The sequence below is a fragment of the Microcaecilia unicolor genome, chromosome 9, assembly GCF_901765095.1.
Source record: "Microcaecilia unicolor chromosome 9, aMicUni1.1, whole genome shotgun sequence".
Lineage (NCBI taxonomy): Eukaryota > Metazoa > Chordata > Amphibia > Gymnophiona > Siphonopidae > Microcaecilia > Microcaecilia unicolor.
Genome location: NC_044039.1, coordinates 144,552,808 through 144,576,424, shown reverse-complemented (window position 1 = coordinate 144,576,424; position 23,617 = coordinate 144,552,808). Strand labels below are relative to the sequence as shown.

Below are 23,617 nucleotides of genomic sequence, written 5' to 3'. Positions count from 1 at the left end.
AGGGTGGGAGAGGGAGTAGACAAGACTGTGTGTGTCATTGGGGAGGATGGGGGAGGCTGAAGAGAGAAAAAGGAGGAAATTTCGGGCCTTAGGATGGGGACATTCTGTGCTGAAACACTACAAATAAGTCAGAATTTTGCAGAATTTTCAAAACTTTTGTGCAGAATTCCCCCAGGAGTATATCATGTACAATTTACAATAGTGTTATTGTCGTAGATAAGAATAAGTACAAAAGCATATATTTATATGTGCTCTTCTGTGTCCTCTTTTCTGGCAGCAGGTATCCTGAGTAGTGCTGGTCTTCAAGTACTAATTCAACCATGTTTAGAAGGCCTCACCATGAGGGGAGGGGAGCTGCTATATAATGTCCTGGTTTCCCTATTAAAATACTGTTATCTTACTGTTGGTTGTCATTCTTTGGCCTTAATGGGGAAGAATTTGAATGATGCAGTTATCGGGACTCTGTAAATCGGCAGTTGGGAAGGAAACACTACCTGAGCAATGTTGAACTTATTCATGTACCTACCCTTCCTTTTATTAGACTTGAAGAAAGGTGTAAAATAAATGACACTATGCCTTTGCTCAAAGAGAGTGGTGGTTTCCATTTAATTCAGAACAAAAGTAGTAAAATTATAAACTGCACAACTTAAATCACCAGTGGACATATTGTAATTCTTCATCATGTCAACTTATAGCTTCCTTATTACTGATAGTTCATTAAATCCAAACCACCGTCAGAGGCCCCTAAAACTGCATTTAGGCTTCCACTACTTTTGAGGTGGAAGCATGTGATAGAGTGAATACAAAGACCTTTTCTGGACTTCTGCTTTCTGAAACTCTGAACAGAAGTCTTACATTTGTGCCTGTTCCTTATGCAGATCTTCCCTCGTAAGAACAGCTCACACTGTGATCACAAGTTGGGTTAGTTTTCAAATTGGACATTAATGGCATATATTAATTTGCTCAGATTAGGCACATATTTGATGGTGCTGCATGTATCGTATATGCTGATGAAAATACATTCTACACTTATGCCTGCTCAAGACGTACAGATGTAAATGTTGGATGCCCATACATCTGTGTTCCAGATTACACTTCGCTTTGGCATGTCCAGCCCAAATGTGTACATTAGATACATAGGCACTCTATCACTGTCTATGTCTAGTAAATGGCGCTCAATACATTGCATTGAGTGTTGATTTCAGCACCCAAATTAGGATCCCAGAACTTATGCCTGCAGTAATTCTGGGCGCCCAATTTGGGTGCACATCCCCAGTATTCTGTAACACTGCATGCAAATTTTACGAATGCCCCTAACCAGCCCATGCTCCTCCCATGACCACACCCCCTTGTGGGATGTGCATTATGGGATTTCGGTGCACATTGCTATGGAATAGAACATAGCAAGATGTGCGTGCAATTCCAAATTGGTGCCAGTTAGTTCCAATTATCACCCAATTATTGACACATCTTGGATTGGTGCCCAAATTTGAGCACCGTATATAGAATCTTGGGGACAGTGGGCCCTGCCCCCTGGAACACCCCTTCTAGACACATTGTTGGCACAAATGAAACTAGACATACACCAGAGTGTGCACCCAGTTTATACATGCACCTCCACTTAAAGTAAAGCTTAAGTGGTACTTAGTCATCTAACAAAGCGTCTGATGTCTAAGTGCATTTGAAAACTGACCTCAAGCAAGTTCAGTTTTGTGGCTGCCTACATTTATTTACTGAACCCTTGGTGGCTGTTTTTCTAGCACCTGGAAAATAGGGACAAGTTAAGTGTAAGGGAACAAGTTTGTAAGATGCTAAGGGTGCAGTAGCAGGATTTGTCCTCAACATCTTTTTCTTCTCTGTTTTGTTTTTCTCCCTTCTCCAAAGTCTCATGACCGTCTGCAGGTGTATGGAGGACACACAGACATGATTATGTGTATGGCTATCCACAAGAGCATGGTAATTGTTTGCATTTTTAAAAATCTGATATACACTGCAGAGCCCATAACTGTGATTGTTCTCTTGTAAAGGAAATGTCCATAGAAATCAAGTATATGATGTGAGTAATAAATTACCAGTTAAAAGGAACTTTTCATGTTCTTGTAACTGCTGGCCAGTGCTAAAATATACTAATAATGTAGGAAATTATTTATTTTTCTCAGCTAAATCAGACCTGGTTAACATGAATTTGGTGTATCTTACATGTCTGAGTTACTAAAGATCGTGTGCCCTAGGCATTCACTGTACCTGTGTTTAACTTTGGCTTGGTAAGTGTGTAGTGTGTCCTCTTCGTGAGCCATATTTTCACAACACCAGCTCTATGTCTGGAAACTGATCACAGGGGTGTGAATGGATCTGAGGAGACTCCTAACAAATATCAACAGCAATATGTAGGCTTTTTCTTTTTAAATGGAGACAAGACAGATTCTTACTTTTTATTGTGCATTTTCGATTTTATTTCCCCAGATCTACACAGGCTGCTATGATGGTAGTGTCCAGGCTGTACGTCTGAATCTGATGCAGAATTTCCGCTGCTGGGTAAACTGAATAATCTTTTCTCTCATCACATACTCTCACAGGACTGCTGAACCCAGCTGCACATGTATATGCGCATCTCTAATACTTAGCTAAAGGGCCCTTTTACTTAAACTTAGCATGTACTAAGTACTGAGTGTTCTATTTTATACCTGTAGGCCATGTGGGTAATGCCCATTAGCACACACTAAGCTTTAGTAAATATAGAAACATGATGGCAGACAAGAGCCAAATGGTCCATCCACTTGCCCATCCTTAGCAACCACTATTTCCTCCTTTCCCTAAGAGTTCCCATGTGCCTGTCCCACGCTTTCTTAAATTCAGACACAGTCCTCGTCTCCACCGGGTGGCTAATTCATGCGTCCACCACCTTTTCTTTGGAAAATTATTTCCTTAGATTATTCCTGAGCTTATAACCTCTTAACTTCATCCTATGCTCTCTCATTCCAGTTTTCCTTCATTTGAAAGAGCGTCACCTCCTGTACTTTAATGCCACAGAGGTATTTAAACATCTGTATCATATCCCCTCTCTCCCGCCTTTCTTCCAAAGTATGCATATTGAGAGCCTTAAGTCAGTCCCCATATAATTTATGAAAGAGATCACTGACCAGTTTTGTAGCTGTCCTCTGGACCGACTTCATCCTGTTCATATGTTTTCGTAGGTGCGGTCTCCAGAATTGCACACACTATTCTAAATGTGGCCTAACCCACCAGAGACTTATGCAAGGGCACTAACACCTCTTTTTTCCTGCTGGCCATTCTCTCCCTATTCATTTGAGCATCCTTCTGGCTATGAGCATCACCTTTTCTACCTATTTGGCCACCTTGAGATCATCAGACACAATCACCCCCAAGTCTTGCTCTTCTTTCATATACAGAAGTACTTCACTCACTATTCTATACCTTTCGCTTGGAGTTCTTAATTTTTTAGCTGTAAATCTGAGTTGCCAGTTTTTCAAGCTTCGCCAGATCCCTCCATGTGTTATCCACGCCCTTCAGGGTGTCTACCCTTTTACAAAGTTTGGTATCGTCCTCAAAGAGACAAACCTTACTAGACAGAATTTCCGCGATATTACTCACAAAGATGTTAAAAAGAGCTGGCCCAAGGACTGATCCCTGTGGTACACCACTGTTAACATCCTTTTCCTTGGAGCAAACTCCATTTACCATTACTCTCTGTCTCTTTCCACTTAACCAGTTTTTACCCAGTCAGTCACTTTAGCACCTATACTGAACCATGTCAAAGGCTTTGCTAAAATCCAAGTACACCACATCTAGCACCCCTCCAATATACAACTGTTTGGTCAATCAGATTTGTCTGACAAGACCTGCCTGTAGTGAAACCGTGCTGTCTCAGGTACTGCAGTCCATTTGATTCTAGAAACCTCACAATAAGAACATAAGCATTGCCATATTGGGACAGACTGAAGGTCCATCTAGCCCAGTGTCCTGTTTCCAACAGTGGCCAATCCAATCAATGCATGCTAATATGCATTTACATATGTTATTGCGTGTTAATCTGTCCTGTAAATAAATAGGCCCCATTGAAATTAATGAAAACTATATTACAGTTGGCTTGTTAACACATGTTATTAAGTCATGTTAACGAGTGGCTTAGAAAATCAGTCCCAAAGGGAAGTAAAAATAGAGAAGTGTTTGTGTGTGCATATGTCTGTTTCTGTATATATATCTATATAAAGGTTCTCTAAAATCAATTATATCTGTTGGCATTCCTTCACCTTTATACTGATCAAGATTTATCTCTTGGGAAATTAAAGCAGCAGTCTTACCTCTTCGGTTCTGTATTGTGTATGGAGTAGCAGAAGGGATGCAATTAGAAACCAGGAAAATGTGACAGCTTTAGTATTTGGCACACCACTGGCCTATTAAAAAAAAAAACAACTTCCAAATGCATCCTTGTAAATTGCTATATACATTACATCTTAAAATCATCATATGGAATCTTTTCAGTACAATGCAAGTATTAAGAACTCCAGGAGTAAATCTGAGAAATATGAGATCAGCATCCAGCCTACCCTAATTTACAAGTGAAGGTTCATTCCTGCCATGTCATGTGCAAGATGACTACAGCCAATTCAACAAAATGCTTTAACCAACTATAGAGGAATAATACAATCAACCAAATAAATTAAAAAAAAAAAAAAAGGATCTCAGAATAGATCACCTCTAAGTTAAACAGTATAGGGTACAAGTTTTATTCATAAGTCCAGAAAAACTCCTTTCAAGAGAAATTGTTAATGTCAAAATGTTTGAGGTTTTAACATTTTGAAATCAAGGCTACAACACAGTTTCAACTTAAAAATTCAAAAAACTTCAATTCTTATAAATCATTCAAGCTGACTTCAGTAAACTTATCTGTGGAGGTGACTGTCTCCAGCAATCAATGCAAAAAGAGTTCTTCCACGATAGCCTAATGGAAGCCTTCATTTTGCAGTTAAAAACCACTGCTTCAGGGGCAATTACATCCTGCTGTCCTCTTAGATGAACCCATTTGTTGATACTATCCTTAGAAAGTAGATTAGGAATGAGTAGCAGGGTAGGGCGGACAGAGGGAATGAGGTTATCTCATTGGTTGTTAGTTATTTTAGTATTCCCTCTTTTCCCTCCTCCATCCTGCCTGTCTCCAAATGTAGTTTTTGCAGCAAGTAGCAGACACAGATGTTTTGACTTTCATTGTTGATGTTAGTGGAGAGTAACGGATGCCTACTTTATGTGTACATTTGCATAGATTGAAAAACATTATCCAGATTTTAGGGAAAATGTTAAGATCTCTGTGTGGAAAATGATGCAGGCAAGCAAAACATTTTAGTTGTTCAAATCAAAGGAGAGTGGGAATTTAAGAGCTCTGAATGGTGGTTGTATTAGTGACCATGTTCTCATAATCTTTCTTCCTAGTGGCATGGATGTTCCCTAATATTTGGGGTTGTAGATCACCTCAAACAGCACTTGCTCAGTGACCACACCAACCCAAACTTTCAGACACTGAAATGTCGATGGAAGAACTGTGATGCATTCTTTACAACTAGAAGAGGATCCAAACAGGTATTATGAAAAAAAATATGAAAACATATTGGTTACTACAGATAGGCCAAGCATATTTTGGTGGTTTTATTTTGGCAAATGCTCCTTTATAACACCTGTTTCTGTGTGTAAAGAGTTACAGTTCCACAATAGTCATATGTCATTTCAGGTTTGTGTAGGTATTAGGATGGAGGGAGTGCTATCAAAGACATTGGCTGTGGTATGTATGTATTGTTGTTCTTTGTCTGTAAAAAGCAAAAATTGTATAGAGTCAACCATATAGCAATGCATTATGTTTTGGTTCTTTTTTTTTTTTTGCATTCTGTTCAATAAAAACTTCTATAAATAAAAAGACATAACATAATGAAACCTGTAAAAACAATTCATCTTCAAACAAAAAATAGTTTTCTGTTAAAGCTATCTTGGTCAACTGAACCAAAAACGTCAACCACTACCTCCAGTGCCTCATTCTATGGAATTGAAGTATATAGAGACTTGATTTCTAAAGTGACCAACAAAGGATTGGTGTGCTTTACATAGTCAAAAACCGTCCACGAATGTAGATAACTGTTCCAATAGGGATCCCTTAGACAAAATAATCAGATGACCCGGGGCTTATGTATCCTCTTATGAACTTTAGGTAGGATATAAGGCACTGGAATGATAGGGTGCTGTAAATTCAAAAATTTGAGTTCTCTTGAAGTTGAAAAACACATCTCAATCCCAAGTCTTGTAACATTAGAAATAACGAATTATAATCTTGAAGTGGGATCCAAGGAATGCTTCCGGTAGGTAGTATCATCCAGCTGTGAATAAACTTCTTGGATATAATCAATCCTGTCTTGTACAGTAACCAACCCCCTTATCGGCCTTTTTGATCACTAAATTTTGCTGTATTTTCTTTGAAGACAGACACTCATTCCTCGATAAGTTTTCATGAAAACAATTTTGTCTTTTTCCCCCAAAACACTTCTGAACATCACGTAATACCATGGATTTAAATGCACAAACTAGTAAATCCAAAGGAATAGATGGAATCCAAGTCAGTTTATTTAGAAAATAAATCTTCAATTGGAGATTTCTAATAAAATGCTCTACATCACTCCTAAACTGAAACATTGAGAAAACTAGCAGGCACATATGATAAACCCTTGGATAATAATGAACGGTCTGAGGGATCAAATTTACCAAAGACAAATTCATCACCACTGTTTCCCTCGATGTTGAGATCTGGTCTGGAGACAAGGTTATACAGATGCCAAGATTTTAGCAATAAGAGTAGAGAGGGTTGTGAAGTCCTGACTTAATAGGGATCAGATGAGTTCATCAGAGGCAGAAATGCATCTGATAACATAAGAAGGCTCTTCAACATTAGATACTCGTGTATAAGTCTGCTTCGCAAATAAGTCAAATCCCAGCTTGCACCCCCAACTATCAGTTTTAACACCCAACAGAAAGGACCTTAACAAGGACCTGGGGTTCCTAGCCCATTATAAACCATAAAGCTGTATGTCTCTGTTGATCACCCTCCCCTCACCTGTCCACACCACCCTGTTAGAATACCAATGGTATACTTTGATGTCCCCATGCATACTTCCTACCCACCCCCATCCTCCCACCCTGTCAGACTGTCATAGCAATGCTTGAATGTTTTTCACTTATATACACTGTCAGCTAGCACATTTGCTTATTTCCGATCTGACGAAGAAGGGCAACCTTCGAAAGCTAATCAAGAAATGTATTAAGTTATGTCCAATAAAAAAGGTATCATCTTATTTTCTTTTCCATGTTTTATTTTGTTTGATTTCTATTGATAAGGGAAGTGCCAGAAATGACACTCAACCCGGAACAACCGCCAGCGGCCACTTTGCCCTGGCGGTAGTTCAGTTTTAGCTCCTGAATGAATTCTTTGCTTTGGTCTTTACGGAAGAAGATGTAAGAGATCTACCTGTACTGGAAATGGTTTTCAAGGGTGAAGATGCAGAGGAACTGAAAGAAATCTTGGTGAACCTGGAAAATGTACTGAGCCAAATTGACAAGTTAGAGTGATAAATCACCTGGATCAGATGGCATACACCCCAGGGTACCGAAAGAACTCAAACATGAAATTGCTGATCTGCTGTTAGTGATCTGTAACCTGTAGTTAAAATCATCCATAGTATCTGAAGATTGAAGGGTGACCAATGTAACACGGATTTTTAAAAAGGGTTCCAGGGGTGATCCGGGAAATTACAGACTGGTAAGCCTGACTTCCATGCCAGGCAAAATAGTGGAAACTATTATAAAGAATAAAATTATAGAACACATAGATTAAACATGATTTCATGGGACAGAATGGATAAAGGTGATCAGATTGATCTAGTGTATCTAGATTTTCAGAAACCGTAAAACACAAATACTAAGAAATTCTAATTTGTTTAACCAGTAAAACAGTGAGTATGGCTTACCCATCTATTGTAACATAGTAGATGATGGCAGAAAAAGACCCGCACGGTCCATCCATACAAACTTGTCTAGTGCTGATTATAACTAAAAAAGGAATAAAATAACATTAAATCAGAATCACTTGAAGAAAGTATTCATATATTAAAAAGTGGTGGTGCCACTATAGCCACCTCCTCACATAAAACAGATACAAAAAAAGATATGTTAAATTACAGGTGTCTCTTCCTTGGGCTTTATGAAGTCCAGGAAGACATGTAAGTTAACAGAACTATTATAGTTTTACTGGTTATACTAATTGGAGCTTCTTATTGTTTGTGATTTATTGTTTGCCTCATTTATTTATTCATATTATGTTGTTACTAATTTTTGCTGCATTTATCTATTTACATGGTGTTTTAATTAATTAATTAATTATTTTTATTTTATTTATTTGTAGCATTTGTATCCCACATTTTCCCACCTATTTGCAGGCTCAATGTGGCTTACATTTGCCGTTATGGCGATTGCCATTTCCGGACTTAGATATGCACATGATTTGCAATCAGGTGCGTACTTACATGGTAGAAGAATGCATTGTGTGCTTGCGTACTTGTTAACACGTGGTTTTACAATCAAGTGCGTATATATGTGGTAGAAGAATACATTGTGGTCTTGTGTAGGTGTCGGCTTTATGTAGTTGCTCAGGTGATGGTATTATGGTGAGAGTAATAGTGTTGGGCAGTGGTTATGTCGTTTCGGTCTTATTCTTCGTTGTTGTTGTTTAGAAGTTAGGACGATTGTTTGTTGTATGCATTTTTGAATAGGTCCGTTTTCTATTTACATGGTGTTTTAATTATTTATAGTTTTAATTAAATATTTATATATTTAGATGTTCTTGGCATCAGATGTGTTGGTTGTTAGCTTCATATATATTTATTGAATTATTTATTAATGTGTTTTTACATTCAGTGTTAGCTTTCATTGCCCCGATGCAGCCCGTACTTATGACGAAATATTGCCATGTCTGGCATTGGTTTGTGAATCCTGGGAGCTTTGAACAACCAATAAATAAACTGTTTTTCTTCATAAGGTCTGCTTCTTTCTTCTGTTCCACATTGGGTCTAGTGGACCGGTTGCTTTCTTGTTTCTTATTTCTGTGGATTAGGAATTGGTTATTGGACAGAAAACAGAGGGTAGGGTTAAATGGCCATTTTTCTCATTGAAGGAGGGTGAATAATGGAGCGCCACAGGGATCCGTACTGGGACCAGTGGTATTTAACATATTTATCTGGAAAACTGAATAGTTTTGAGTCATCTGCAAATGTAATCACCTCAATCATCATTCTAAGTTGTCAAAACATATGCGGATTGTGAAAAATTGCAGGAAGACCTTAGGAAATTGGAAGACTGGGCATCCAAATGGCAGATGAAATTTATAGACAAATGCAAAGTGATGCACATTGGGAAGAATAATCAAAATCATAGTTACATGATGCTGAAGTCCACCTTAGAAGTCAGCACTCAAGAAAAATTATCTAGGTGTCATTGTGGATAATACTCTGAAATCTTCTGCCCAGTGTGTGGTGGTGCTAAAAAAAAATAAACAGGATGCTAGGAATTATTAGGAAATATGCAAAAGACCAAGAATATTATAATGCCTCTATATCGCTCCATGCTGCAACCTCACCTTGAGTTTTGCGTTCAATTCTGGTTGCTGCATCTCAAAAAAGATATAGTGGAATTAGAAAAGGCTCAAAGAGGAGTGACCAAAATAATAAAGGGGATAGAACGCCTCCCATATGATGAAAGGCTAAAGAGGTTAGGGCTCTTCAGCTTGGAAAAGAGATGACTGAGAGGGAATATGATTAAAGTCTACAAAATCCTGAGTGGAGTAAAACATGTAAAAGTGAATCGATTTTTCACTCTTTCAAAAAGTACAAAGACAAGGGCAGGTAAATTACATGGAAATAGTGGAGTTACACCCAAATGTATTTGTACTGTTCTCCCTTGATGCAGCATCATCATTTCTTTCAAGCACATAGTTCTTCATCCAATCATTACATGTTTTAAGTATAAGTTGTGCTAAAATACAGATCATCTTAGGGAGTTCACAAACTTCCTCAAAGTTCTATATATACAGAAAATGATGATTCCGTATTAGAAGTTACCACTCAGGAAAAAGGATGTTGGAGTCACTATGAATAACACGTTGAAATCCTCAGCAGTAGTCAAGATAATGCTTCTATATAGATCCATGCTCTCATCACATCTTGAATATTGCTTGCAGTTTCCAGTCATCCTATCTCAAAACTGGTCTATTTCTATTAGGAAAAAATACAGTAAAGGGTATGAGACAGCTCTTTTGTGATGAAAGACTATACAGGTTCAAGTTCTTCAGCTCGGAGAAGAGGTGGCTCAGAAGGGGATATGATCCAAGTTTATAAAACCATGAGTCTGGTAGCAAATTTAGAAGCATTTTTTTTTTCAATCAGTGTGCAATTAAACTGTTCAGCTTTTGTCAGATGATGTGGTCAAGGCTAGTAGCTGGATGTTTATAAAGAAAAAAGGGTTTGGACAGCTATCTGGTGGACAGGGCTATTAACTTGGTGAGTACCTCCTCTTAGAGTTCTGTACAAGGAATGGATCGCCCTATTAGAGTCTGTTGGGTAACAGTGACATGGATTAGCGTAGGATGTTGGGCTTCGGCAGACCATTGGTGTTCACTCAGTTATGCTCTGAACAGTTTCTTCTAACCCACAGCCTGTGCTGTTCCTCTTGCACGGCACTACTGTTGTTTGGTGACCAGAAGTCCTAGAGAGAGGTGGTCGTCTTTCACCTCTCTGCAGAACATACAAACAGGTGATAAAAAGGATCATTTGCCAAGCTTTTAAAAATTATTCTTGGGCCATCTGTACTGTGTGATATGTCTTTAATTATAGTTTATGGTTTATTGTTATACTGCTCTAACTGCCTGGGCAGAGCAAAGCGGTGTACAGACTACAAAACAAAACTTTTGGGGAAGAAAAAGAAACCCCATTTTTGACAGGAAAGTGAAAGAGAGGAAAGGTAAGAAGAGAACTAAAATAAGGAGGGAGAGAGGGAGGGGACAGAGGAGGAAAAGAAATAAAAACAGAAGAGAGAGGGGGAGGCTGGTGGTCTCTGGCTGTTACCATAAAAGGCCTGTTTGAAAAACCACATTTTAAGTTTTGATTTGAAGTTCTTTAAAAGAGGAATTGCAACAGAGAGGGAGGGGAGGATTGATCCAGATATGAAGGGCAAGGAAGAAAAATGCACTATGACTAGTGAATTCAAGGCAGGTGAATTTGGGGTCATTCACAGAATGAAGAACTCTAGCTGGTGCATAAGGGATTGTGAGGCATGAAAGATAATCGGGGGGGGGACCTATTGAAAAAGCTTGGAACATCAGAATTAAATCAAATGAACATGGCTGCCCAGAGAAGGTAATGCCTCACTTAAAAATAAATAAAAGGCAGTTGGGTCTACCAAATTGTGAGACACGTTACATGACAGCTAAGCCAGTGTATGTATTTTATTGGGTTGTGGATAGAAAAGGTATTGGAGTCACATATACACAAGGCAGTGCTGCCAAATCTCAGATTGTGTGTGTTTGTGTCTTGGTAGAAGTTGCAAAAATATATATATACTAAAAAAGTCACTAAGAAATGTATTATCTGTGTATGGTTAAAACCAGAAATAACATGTATGACAACATGGTGGAATAAACTGGGTATAATGAATAATTTGAGAAAGATCTATGTGCAGTTAAACAGCATTTTGAACTCATTTTCCAAAGGGAAAGAAAGCTGATCAGATTGATATGTCTGCGTGCCACTCCTCCCCCACTAATGTGATTTTCAGACATTTTGGGGGGGAGGGAGATGGAGATCTGAGAAGAGTGAATGTTTTGGGTATGCGCATGTCCCAGAAGAGGGTTTTAGTAGCCTAATCGCTTAGAAGAACTAGGGGCTAGTAGGTTGTCTAGTTTACTTCCTCAGCCGTGCAAGTGCTGCATACGTCTTGATTGCAGTTAAACTGGTGGTGGTTTAATTGTGTTTAATGCAGGAGTTATGAAACCTGTCCACAGCTAGTCAAATTTTCAGGATATCTATAATAAATGTATATGAGAGAAAGTTGGATATACTGGGTTTAACAATGTATGCAGATTTTCGCACACATTGTGGATATCCTGGAAATCTCACTGGCTTTGAGTGTCCCTAGGACAGATTTAGGAAGCTCTGGTTTTATATATATGAAAGTTAGAAATCTGTATGGGGAAATTTGTTCCACCCAGAGCTAAAGGAGCATTCTCTCTGAGATGTGCGCACATCTGTGGATATTTGTTGATCTGAAAATTAAACATGCTTCTCAATCTTCATGTTGCTCCCTTTCTCCCAGGCAAGAGCCATAAATTTGATAGCATTCTCTTCTCATAAACCACTTTTCCTTTCTGAAAATAAGCTAAAAAGTAATTTTACACCCCTTGGAGTCAAAATATTCAGACTGTCTGCTGATTTCATTGCATATACAAGTTTTCATTTGGAAACTTGCCCATCCACTCTCTGCTAATTTGTTCTCCTTCTGCTCCCTTCCCAGGACGCTGTTAGTCACATTGAACGGCATGCTGAAGATGATAGCAAGCTGGACACATGAACAAGCCTTTCACCTCCCACATTGGGAAGCATATTTATACGTCGGAGCTACTCTGTGCATTAAGCATCTTCTGTTCGCCTTGCTCTCCATTTCTCCCTGACTCTCGAAAAAAGAAACCAGTGGAGATCTGTTTGCCTTAATGTAGACACACAGTTTGTGGAGTAGTGTAGGTGAAGTGGCCTTTCGATGCTTGAAACAAATAGTTTAATCAGGCACAGAGAGCCCAAACCTTTTCCTCTTACTAGAGGCGTGTGCTATGATTTTCCACCAATAAGGCAACACTGAGTCTAGTAACACCAGAGAAAAACCTCAGGCCCAGTTTCAAAAGCTTTTTGCCATTGGCACAGAATGGAAGATCAGAAATTCTTTTGAAAAATGGCCCTAGAGTGTTACCAGTATAGTGACTAAAGAAACAGCATGTGTTCAGGTTCAGCGTTTCTTAGTCTTAAGCGCTTTAGATTTCTGACTATAATCTGTCTAAATTGGACATCCTTCTTGCCTGGAATTCAAGGTACCCTTTTCCAATATCCATTCTGGCTACAGTACTACTGTATGAAGACAAAACCAAAAGGCCCTAAATTATGGAGAGAAGGAGATATGAATTTCGGATGGCTTATTTTACTAGCCATTCATAAGCTTATGAAGCTAACAGGCCTGCTGATTACAGTATGCGCTAAACACTGATTTTTATCACAGCACAGACTAACTATGATGGATTTTAAACCTTGAGATGATTCAGACAGAGCAGCAAAGACTAAGGGTACAATTACTGGCCGTGTCAGACAATCTTGTTTTAACACATCTGTGTACTCTAGCAGCCTTGACTCAGTCTTGATTTTGGATACCAATTACTTGTGGTGGTAGATCTTTGCCTAGTAATTTATGCCATTCTCCCCACACCTTGAGATACTCTGACCAACGTGTAGGCAGTACTGTCCTTTCATGTTTAACTCGGTGGACAACTGAGTACATGATCAATTTATATATTACCTATTATCCTAATCAAGTTCCTGACTTTACAGTTCAGTAATTTAGAAACATATCTGCAGCTGTATTTGGGGTGGAAATCATATCTACCAGTTTTGATATTTTCCAGAGGGGAACAGGGAAGAATGAACAGCGTTATTGTCCACTTGCCTTGGAGTGCATACACAGTGGTAGACAAAACGCTGGAGTCCCACTAATTCTCCTGACTGATAAATTCCCTGTTGTAATCATGTGATGCTTTATGGATATCTATGTTCTCCTGGCCTTGCTTAATCTGGACTACCCTGATGCTAGCTTGTCATAGAGTTGATTTAGGAAATGTGCAGCAAGAAGCGAGAAAGAGAGCGAGACAATCTCATGAATCCTATGGACCAGTCTTATGGCCCAGTGACATCTGGGATTTTCTAATCCCAGGATACTAAGCAGAGGGCGAAAGTACAATTGGATTTTAGGAGCAGACTAGACCAAATGAAAGAAGCAAGTTTTGAGTTTCTAGCACTCTTACTCTTCTTGTTTGTAGGTAACTAATGTGTGTTTCTCTTAAGAACGTTGTGTGCTTTTGTGCCGTTGTATTGGGTTTTCTTTTTCTGTATTATTAGTTTCTTTGGGTGAGCTCTTGTAAAGGAAGGGTTTCACTTCCTGTCCTCGCTCCCTCCCCTATTCAGAGCCACTGTCATAGGGCTGAGAGGCTGTCAGCTGGCTACGGTTTATTTGGTAAGGGGAGATAAGGAGAGAGTATGAGATCTTGGTTCTGTCATTTCATTTTGTTTGTGATCAGCCATGTTGTGGCTTAAGAATGGTTTTATTAGTTTGCTTTACTCATAAAACAGGCCAGATTCTTGGTACAGGTGCTAATAACATGAGTTTGGTGGGTTTAGTCTGAATCTGTAATGCCCTTGGTAGCCTTTGACGTAATGATCAGGGTGCTGGACAGATTGGACCTACTCTTTTACATCTGCATGTCTTAACCCCTCCCTTTATGCTGAATTACAGGCAACTGATGAAACAAATTTCTGGTCTTGCATTATTTTATTGGTTGTTGTATTTTCTTTAAGGTTAGGTGTCCCCTTTTACTGGATTTGGAAGATTCGGTTTCTACTTAGTTTTTTCTTATTGATTAGTGGTTTTTTTTTTTTTTTTTTAAAGATATACATAGTTTTGGGGTGGACCTTTCTCACTTTTTACAAGACAAAACCCTAAAGAGCCTCAGCTTGGTGTGCATGGGGCCTGTGTTTTATTGAGGAGGAAACTGGCTGGATTGGTGTGCTATCATCCTAATCCCAGTCCCTGTGAGATTTTTACATTTTGCAGTGAGCTATCATGGTGCCTGCATTTTACAGGTCCCTCTAGCTCCTTCATGGAAGAAGGGCTTAAAGAAGGGGTTCTCAACCCAGTCCTCTGGACACACCTAGCCAGTTAGGTTTTCAGGATACCCACAGTGAATATGCATGAGAGAGATTTGCATGGCCTACCTGCATTGTATACAAACTTATCTTGTGCATATTCATTGTGGGTATCTTGAAAATCTGGCTAGGTGTGTCCTGAGGACTGGGTTGAGAACCCCTGGCTTGAAGTCATTAAAAAAAGAAAAAGCCTGACAAGTGAAGGCTTTCAGGTGCTGGGGACAGCCTTCCAGCACTGGCTGTTACCTAGGGAGAGTAGAAGACACAGATACAGACAAAGAATCTGATGAGCAGTCACAAGCCGGAGGGGCTTGAAGTGCAGGAGCAGAGTCACATGTTGTGTGAGTGTTTTCAGGGAGTGCGGTGCTTGTACCACATTAGAAGGGATTGAAGACTGTGTGTGTTTGAACACGGGTTGATTTGGAGTTTTTGTTTTTGGTTAGGTGCATTGCTCTGCTTCCTGAAGTTTTCTTTTGGAAATTTGGTAAGTGGTGGTAACTTCTGTTTCTCTTGGGAGAATGTGTGCAAGTTTACACTATAGTGTGTTTGTGATGGTATGGTTTCTACCAGTCTTATTTGTAATTTTTTTTTTCATTTATGGGTTTGGTACCAGTGTTTTGGTTTTTTTTTTCTTCAGTTTGCTTGAGTTATAAAAGTCTTTAACTGTTTGACTCTTGTTTCCTTTAGGAAGATGGTATATACAGAGCTGAACAGGAAAGCATAGAGAGTTCACACACAATCCAGCAGCAACACATTGTTTTGGCCAGGAAATTATTTTTGCAGGATGGGAGGTGATTTACCTCAGAAGATGGTGCTGAGAAAATTTAGGAATTAGTGGAGAAAACACTTGAGAGCTTCAGAAGCCAAAGAAGTATTCACTTTGTGTGTTAGAGCCTCTTCCTTTTCCAAGCTTTTCCTGACAGTTATGTGCTGAAGAGAGAAGGCTTGCCATCTGTACCTATGGGATAGCATAAAGGAGATGTACCAAAGCATGGGGGTATCCCTAGAGCGACAGCCCAGGTTTGTTTAGGAAGGCAAAAGAGTTGGGCGATAAAGGTTTTGGAGCAGGCTTTCCAGTGTTAACACTGGAGAATCTGTAGATTGCATAGGTTTCTGATTCTGGAGCAGACTGGAGAAAGCCCTCTGGTGAATTCTGGAATGTCGTGTGCATGTTGGCTTAGTGGAAAGAGACACTGCACAACATAAGTATGTTATGATATATCTTTGGTTTATTTCTTGCACGAAAAGTGACTGCACCCAGCATAGAAATAGTGACGCAGCCATGGACTGGATTTTGTTTCTTTTACTTGTCTTTTAAATGTGAGCCATTAGCTGCTGTTTTTACAGATATAATTATCTGTGGTATGCAGTAAGTTGATTTATTTTTGCACTGTAACTTATGTAACATTACATCTTTGTACCCTGTGTGTGCAATTTCATGTGAGTCAGTTTAGGCTGGAAGTTGGAGCTCATAAACTCATAATCTAGAATATGCAGGCTGTGTAGGTAAGAATTTTCCAAACTTGTCCTAGTGATCCCACAGCCAGTTGGGTTTTCAGGATACTACCATGAATATGAATGTGGTAAACTATGATATGCTGGGTTTCCAGTGTATACAGATTTATCTTGGGCATGATCATGGTGGATACATGACTGGCTCTGGAGTCACCAGCACAAGTTTGGGAACCCAGTCCCGAGGTTCAGAGAGAAACAACTAAAGGTTGATTGGTTACCTGATAGAGTAGAATGATCTATGCGCTATTAAGGGAGAAATTGTATAGAGCTGTTGTTGATTCTTTTCTCCTGCAGGACATATTAAAGAGCTTCCTATTTAGCCACTTAAGTATTTAGAACATGACAGCTGAGGTTCCACATAAGGGAAATGCTGACAGCTTTTCGGTTGTGTGTGTGTGTGTCCACTTTCCTCTAACCATCTTCCTTGTTAATTGTATTGCTGTTTTGGAAGGGAGTCCTCACATGAATACCAGGACATTTCCCTCTGGCCTTTTATATATTTTTTAAATTCAGCCTCAGAATATTTTTAGATTTGTATTCAGTGTTTTGAATATTAAAAACAAACAAAAAAAAAAAAGAGTACTGCAGTTCACAGTATGGTTCTTGGCATCATCTAGGCACACGGGCTTCCAGGTATCTGAGAATAATGAACCTCTTCTGTGTCCAAAGGTTTTTAAAGATATGCCCCTTCTGTCTTTGTACAACTGTCCTCTGCACAAGTGCTTGTGAACCCCAAGGCTGTGAGCTTCTAGCTAGTCAACCAGACTCAACCTGCCCTTTAAGGTGCCAAACTCTGCCAGAGGTGGGAGGGGAAGAGACTTTGACACTGTTTGTCATCTGCATGCTTCTGTGGTGTTCAGCAAATTGTGCCACTGCCTTTTAGTTGTACAACAAGAAAGGCCAATGATTAACTCATCTCTTTGTTAAATTACAAGAATAAACATGCTAAACAATTTGACATTTTCATTTTAATAAATTCTTTCCCTGTGTGAGATTCTAAATTGAATTATTCTTTTTTAGTCTGTTTTTATTATTTCTGGAGCCACTTCAAGTATTTCAAAATAATACAGTTGAAGGAAGGGATTAAAACAAGAATTGTACATGTTTATTCTCCAGTGCAGTTTACTGGGCCTTCTTCACTAACTCCTGAATAAGAACTGGCAGTGGGGTGAATGTAGAGATGCCAGGGACACCACCTCTGGACAGGATGAGAGGAGGGGGTTGGTGGTATTGAAGTAAAATTCTGTGTCGCTAGAATAACGGAGCCTAGGTTAGAGCTTAATATAAAAATAGGTCCTTTTTACAACCTCTGTTCTTTAAATTTCCATAGCTTTCAACCATTTGTCAAAAATTTTAAAGTCATTCCTTGTTCCAAGTTAAACTTCTTATGTGATGTGGGCTAGTCATTACTGTGATTTTCCTACGGTCAAAATCATCTACAGTTAGGGCTGTATAAGGTGCAAAACTAACCCACTTGGAGACTTGCCTCCAGGAGAATCCATATGATATTTGTAAGGTTTTGAGTTCTTTTCAGGAATGAAACAATGAACAGGATTTTAACTTCAGAATGTTGATAGTGACTATAGCCACTGAGCACTCTTAGATATTAAACCTCTAATCCAGTGGTGCTCAGATCAGTTCTTTGCTGCCTGAGTTTTCAGGCTATTACTAATAACTATGCAAACTATATAACACTTTAAACCATATTCCTATTTTATTTATTTGTTACATTTGTATCCCACATTTTCCCACCTATTTGCAGGCTCAATGTGGCTTACATAGTACCGTAAAGGCATTCGCCAATTCCGGTATGAACAAATACATTAATGTTGTGGTAGATTAAGGTTTGTGTGTACAGACACATTCTTTATTTTATCTTATACACAACAAACATTAAAACCACATTGTCACATAAAATACAGACTACTCCAACCCACACCCTCAGTCCCACAGAGACAGAAATCCCAGAAAAAAACACAATAATAGTCCAGTACTTATCTTGGGACTAACCTGGGTCCAAAACAGGGAACTATAAACAGTTAGATTTCTTTATCACAGAGCAACATGCTTGTATACATAGTCCACAAACTCATCTTGTCATGAAGCTAATTTCAACTTCAGCTCCACCAAGGAATTCAAAGTCACTCTGATGTCGTCCAAACACCTCAGCAGGGTTGCCAGGTGGAAAATTTTTTTCCCACCCAATCCAGCCCAAAACCCGCCCAAACTCAAACCCCGCCCCTGACACCCCCACCCCCGCCGTCATCAACCCCGCCCCCGCTGTCATCGGCCCCGCCTCCCCCGTCACTGGCCCCGCCTCCCCTGTCATCGGCCCCGCCTCCCCGTCACCGGCCCCGCCCAGAACGTCACTAACCCCGCCCAAAACGTCACTAACCCCGCCCCCGCGGCCAAAAAAACCCGCCCGAAAAACCGCGGAAAAGAAGAAAGAAGCCCAAAAAACCGCGACCCGCCGCGGGCAAAAATTTCCTGTGGCGGGTCGCGGAAAACCACCCAATTGGGCGGGAAAACCGCCCACCTGGCAACACTGCACCTCAGTTTCCTCAGCAAGAATTATGGGAAACTGGGCGTACAGAAGCCCTCTGAGGACAAACTGAACAGCTCTGTGCCATGCATAGCCAGTCTTGGGGGAAAAAAAATCTATTTCCCAGTGCCTCAGCTCAGTGCTTCAAAATAAAAGCTCCATGGTCCAAGTAACATGCAGAAGAGTGGCTTCAACTACGTTTGAACTGAACTGGATTCAACATAGATCTCTGTTTCACTAAAATATAGAATCATCAGGAGTCCAAACTAAAAATATATATATATAAACATGTCACCATAATATCACCCTTTTAAAAATAAACATAAAAATAATATGACAAATACATACCAAAAATTTACTTCACAGCCACTAAACCAGGGTAAGCACCCCCAAAGTGGCAGCCTCCCAACTGAGGCTAACCACCTTATGTAGGAACCATCAGCTGCAACACATTTCCCATAAATCAATTCCATAAATCCACTCCACCTCTTTATTTAATCCTTGTAGTTCTACTGTTTGCCATGCATAAATTGTGCTCTGTTGTATTCTGACCAATATCTGAGATATCACCTCCTCTTGATAATCAAACTTGCTTCAACACAATAAATCTTAGCTCATTAATTTCATGTTTAAAACAAAGCCATGATCCATGACAAGATGTATTTGTGGACTATGTGTACAAGCATGTTGCTCTGTGATAAAATCTGACTGTTCATAGTTTTCTGTTTTTGACCCAGAATGGTCCCAAGGATAATTACTGAACTATTATTGAGGGGGTTTTTTTCTGGCATTTTTGTCTCTGTGGGACTGAGGGTGTGGGTTGGAGGAGTCTGTATTTTATGTGACAATGTGGTTTTAATGTTTGCTGTGTATAAGATTAAAGAATGGGTTTATTATAGGAATGTGGTTTAAAGTGTTAAATAATTTGAGATTACAAACCATTTTGAGGGTTAAACTCAGTATAGTATAATAGTAATAACTACACAGAGAGCCTTTCGTGCACCGCCTCTAATACATGCAGTTTTATCATGTATGTTCATCAAGGTTATCCTGAAAACCCATCTGATGGGGGAGGGGTCAGAGGATTGATCTGAGCTCTACTTCATTTTCGTGAGAAATGTGTATAAATCATGTTGCTATACATGGACTCAACCTTTCCTCCATCACGATAACAAAGCTGTGAACTTTATTAACAAAACGTTTGTAAACAAAACAACAAGAAATAAAGTACATTTATATATGTTTCTGTTCTTTTCATTCCAATTCTTGGGTCATGGATAAAAATAGAGAATTAGGTGCAGATGTTTAATTGACAATACATCCAAGGTATTCTGAACAGGAAAAAAAAAGAAGATATAAAATAAATGATTGGACACAAGATGCTAATGAAGCTCTGTTTTTGGATAGCGTTTGGTTTATACTTCACATTCCTACCACTGATATGAATCTGAACTCTTGAATCTTCTAGTGCAGTGTTTTGAAGCTTCGTTATATAAGCCGACTTTGTAAGAAAGAGATCTCCCTGTGGGCATTTTCTCTGTTGTTGTGGAAATGCATTATAAACTGCTGAGTGGTGTGGTTGCCATGTTATTCCACTTGTAAAGGTAATAAAGAGAAGCAAAGCAAAAAATTAGAAAATAAGATGAAATCTTTTTTAATGAACTAACATAATGCACTTTTTCATTACATTTTGATGGCAATACTTCTTTCAGATCAGAAATGAGCGATTGATGATATATATATCATTAATTTAAACTTGGAGGAGGTGAAGTTCAATAAATATCACAAAGTTAACATATAATACGAATCGCCTTTATATTGCACATCAGAAAACTTTCATGCAAAAAAACACATAGTGAGAGGAAAAAGCCTCAATGAGCCAAACCGCCAATCTTTTGCTGTGGTCAGGGCCGCCGAGAGACTGGGCCAGGCCTGGGACAAGGCCGCCCCCGGGCCCCCTCCACCCGCCACCGGGCCCCCTCTCCACCCCCGGGCCTTCTGCACGGACTTTAAGCACCTCACCTTCGAAAGCACAGCAAGTAGCGGCAGACCACTCCTTCCGTGTCCCGCCCTCGCGGGTTACATCAGGCGAGGGTGGGACACGGAAGGAAGGAGTGGTCTGCCGCTGCTTGCTGCGCTTTCGAAGGTGAGGCGCTTAAATTCAATGCCAGGGAGCGACGGAGGGCGAGCGGGCCGCACTGCAGCGGTGGCACCGGCCCCCCCCCCCCCCGGAGGCCCGGGCCTGGGGAATTTTTTCCCCCCTGTCCCCCCCTCTCGGTGGCCCTGGCTGTGGTCACAACTGGCTACAGTGTTATCATTGGCATAAAAAGCTTCTCGTGCTTTTATACATTTTTACATTGATCATTCAGTTTTAAGAGCGCATCTTCTTTAAAGGTATTGTACATCAAAAAATGTATACTTAGCTTTCTGAAAAACATAGTCAAATCTGTGTGTAGCTGCCACAGCTGAAGGCATGCTCTTATAATTGAGTGAAGAATAATCTCTCTATATAAAAGGCAACACCAACGTTCTATGAAGCCTCCAGCCGGAAGTGTGAAGGGGGAGAGATATCCGGTTTCCCCATGAGTGTCTGCCCCGCCCTCGCTGTAACACAAACAGTCAGTGAAGGAAAACACAGCAAAGCAGTAAAGGACTCAGAGGGGGGAGGGGAGAGAGGGCAGAAGGCAGGGACACACAGAGGGGCATAATTGAACAAAAACGTCTATCTCCATGGCCGTTTATCTCCGAGATTGGGTCCGTGAAGGGGCGGACCGAACCGTATTTTCGAAAAATAGACGTCCATGTTTTATTCAACAATGTGTGAGCTGGGCGTTTTTGTTTTTCAGCGATAATGGAAAATGAAAGCGCCCAGCTCAAAAACGAATAAATCCAAGGCATTTGTTCGTGGGAGGGGCCAGGATTCGTAGTGCACTGGTCCCCCTCGCATGCCAGGACACCAACCGGGCACCCTAGGGGGCACTTTTACAAAAACAAAAAAAAAGGTAAAAGAGCTCCCAGGTGCATAGCACCCTTCCCTTGTGTGTTGAGCCCCCCAAATCCCCCTCAAAACCCACTGCCCACAAGTCTACACCATTACTATAGCCCTAAGGGGTGAAGGGGGGCACCTACATGTGGGTACAGTGGGTTTGGGGGGGGGGGTTGGACGACTAATAAGCATTAAGCAGCACAATTGTAACAGGTAGGGGGGATGGGCCTGAAGTCCACTGCACCCCCTAACAACTGCTCCAGTGACCTACATACTGCTGTCAGGGAGCTGGGTATGACATTTGAGGGTGAAAATAAAAAGTTGTGAAACTTCATTTTTTGTGGTGGGAGGGGGTTAGTGACCACTGGGGGAGTCAGGGGAGGTCATCCCTGATTCCCTCCAGTGGTCATCTGGTCATTTAGGGCACTTTTTGGGGCCTTATTCATGAAAAAACAGGGTCCAGGAAAAGTGTCCTAAATTCTAGCTAAAAACGCATACTTTTTTCCCATTATCGGTGAAATGCGCCCATCTCTGTTTGGCAGATAACCACGCCCCAGTTCCGCCTTCGCCACACCTCTGACACGCCCCCATCAACTTTGTCCGCATCCGCGATGGAGTGCAGTTGAAAACGTCCAAAATCGGCTTTCGATTATACCGCTTTATTCGTTTTTGTGAAATAAACGTCCATCTCCCGATTTAGGTCGGAACTTGGGCGTTTTTCTCGTTGGATTATAAGCAGGACACACTCCCACGTGTACAAAGAAGAAAACCTTGCTAGCCCCCGTTTCATTTGCATCAGAAACGGGGCTTTTTTACTAGTAAATGTAAAAAAGTATAAATGTACATAAGAGGTTTTTTATGTTGGTGATATAGCCAGTTGTAACCGCAGCAAAAGATTGGCAGTTTGGCTCATTGAGGCTTTTTCCTTTCATGTGTTTTTTTTGCTTGAAAGTTTTCTGAGGTGCTACATCTGGGTGATTAGTATTATATGATAACTTTGTGGTAAACATAAAAGCATTCTGATGACCAGTCTCATGGGGAAGATGGGGAGGGGGTTAAGAAACAGGGAGAGATGGATGGGTGATCAGAGGGTGACAAAGCAGTATGATCCATTCCTTCTGAGCAGGATTCCTTTATGTTTATCCCAGAAGGAATGGATCTTAAAGAGCTTAGACGAGATTGGGTGGCAAAGCCGGTGGCGGGAGACGGAGATGGTGCTGGGGAGACTTATACGGTCTGTGCCAGAGCTGGTGGTGGGAGGCGGGACTGGTGGTTTGGAGGCGGGGATAGTGCTGGGCAGACTTATACGGTCTGTGCCAGAACCGGTGTTGGGAGGCGGGGATACAGTGGTGGAAATAAGTATTTGATCCCTTGCTGATTTTGTAAGTTTGCCCACTGACAAAGACATGAGCAGCCCATAATTGAAGGGTAGGTTATTGGTAACAGTGAGAGATAGCACATCACAAATTAAATCCGGAAAATCACATTGTGGAAAGTATATGAATTTATTTGCAT

The 23,617-nt window shown here is 40.4% G+C and overlaps 1 protein-coding gene and 1 long non-coding RNA gene across 2 annotated transcripts in view; one reads left to right on the top strand and one right to left on the bottom strand.

Annotated features, from left to right (window-relative positions):
- The window catches only part of ZNF106 (zinc finger protein 106), a 91,830-nt gene extending 74,264 nt beyond the window's left edge, over window positions 1-17,566 (top strand). Inside the window, exons 20-23 of the mRNA XM_030215243.1 lie at window positions 1,885-1,956; window positions 2,464-2,535; window positions 5,449-5,595; window positions 12,613-17,566. Coding sequence (XP_030071103.1) covers window positions 1,885-1,956; window positions 2,464-2,535; window positions 5,449-5,595; window positions 12,613-12,669 — 348 coding nt within the window. The 3' untranslated portion in view covers window positions 12,670-17,566. The remainder of the gene's footprint in view (window positions 1-1,884; window positions 1,957-2,463; window positions 2,536-5,448; window positions 5,596-12,612) is intronic.
- LOC115478041 lies at window positions 14,774-18,358 on the bottom strand. Its single transcript, XR_003943421.1, has 2 exons — window positions 15,306-18,358; window positions 14,774-15,274 (listed from the first exon to the last, which is right to left on the bottom strand). It is a non-coding gene; the product is annotated as an uncharacterized LOC115478041 (long non-coding RNA).
- Window positions 18,359-23,617: the final 5,259 nt, after the last annotated feature.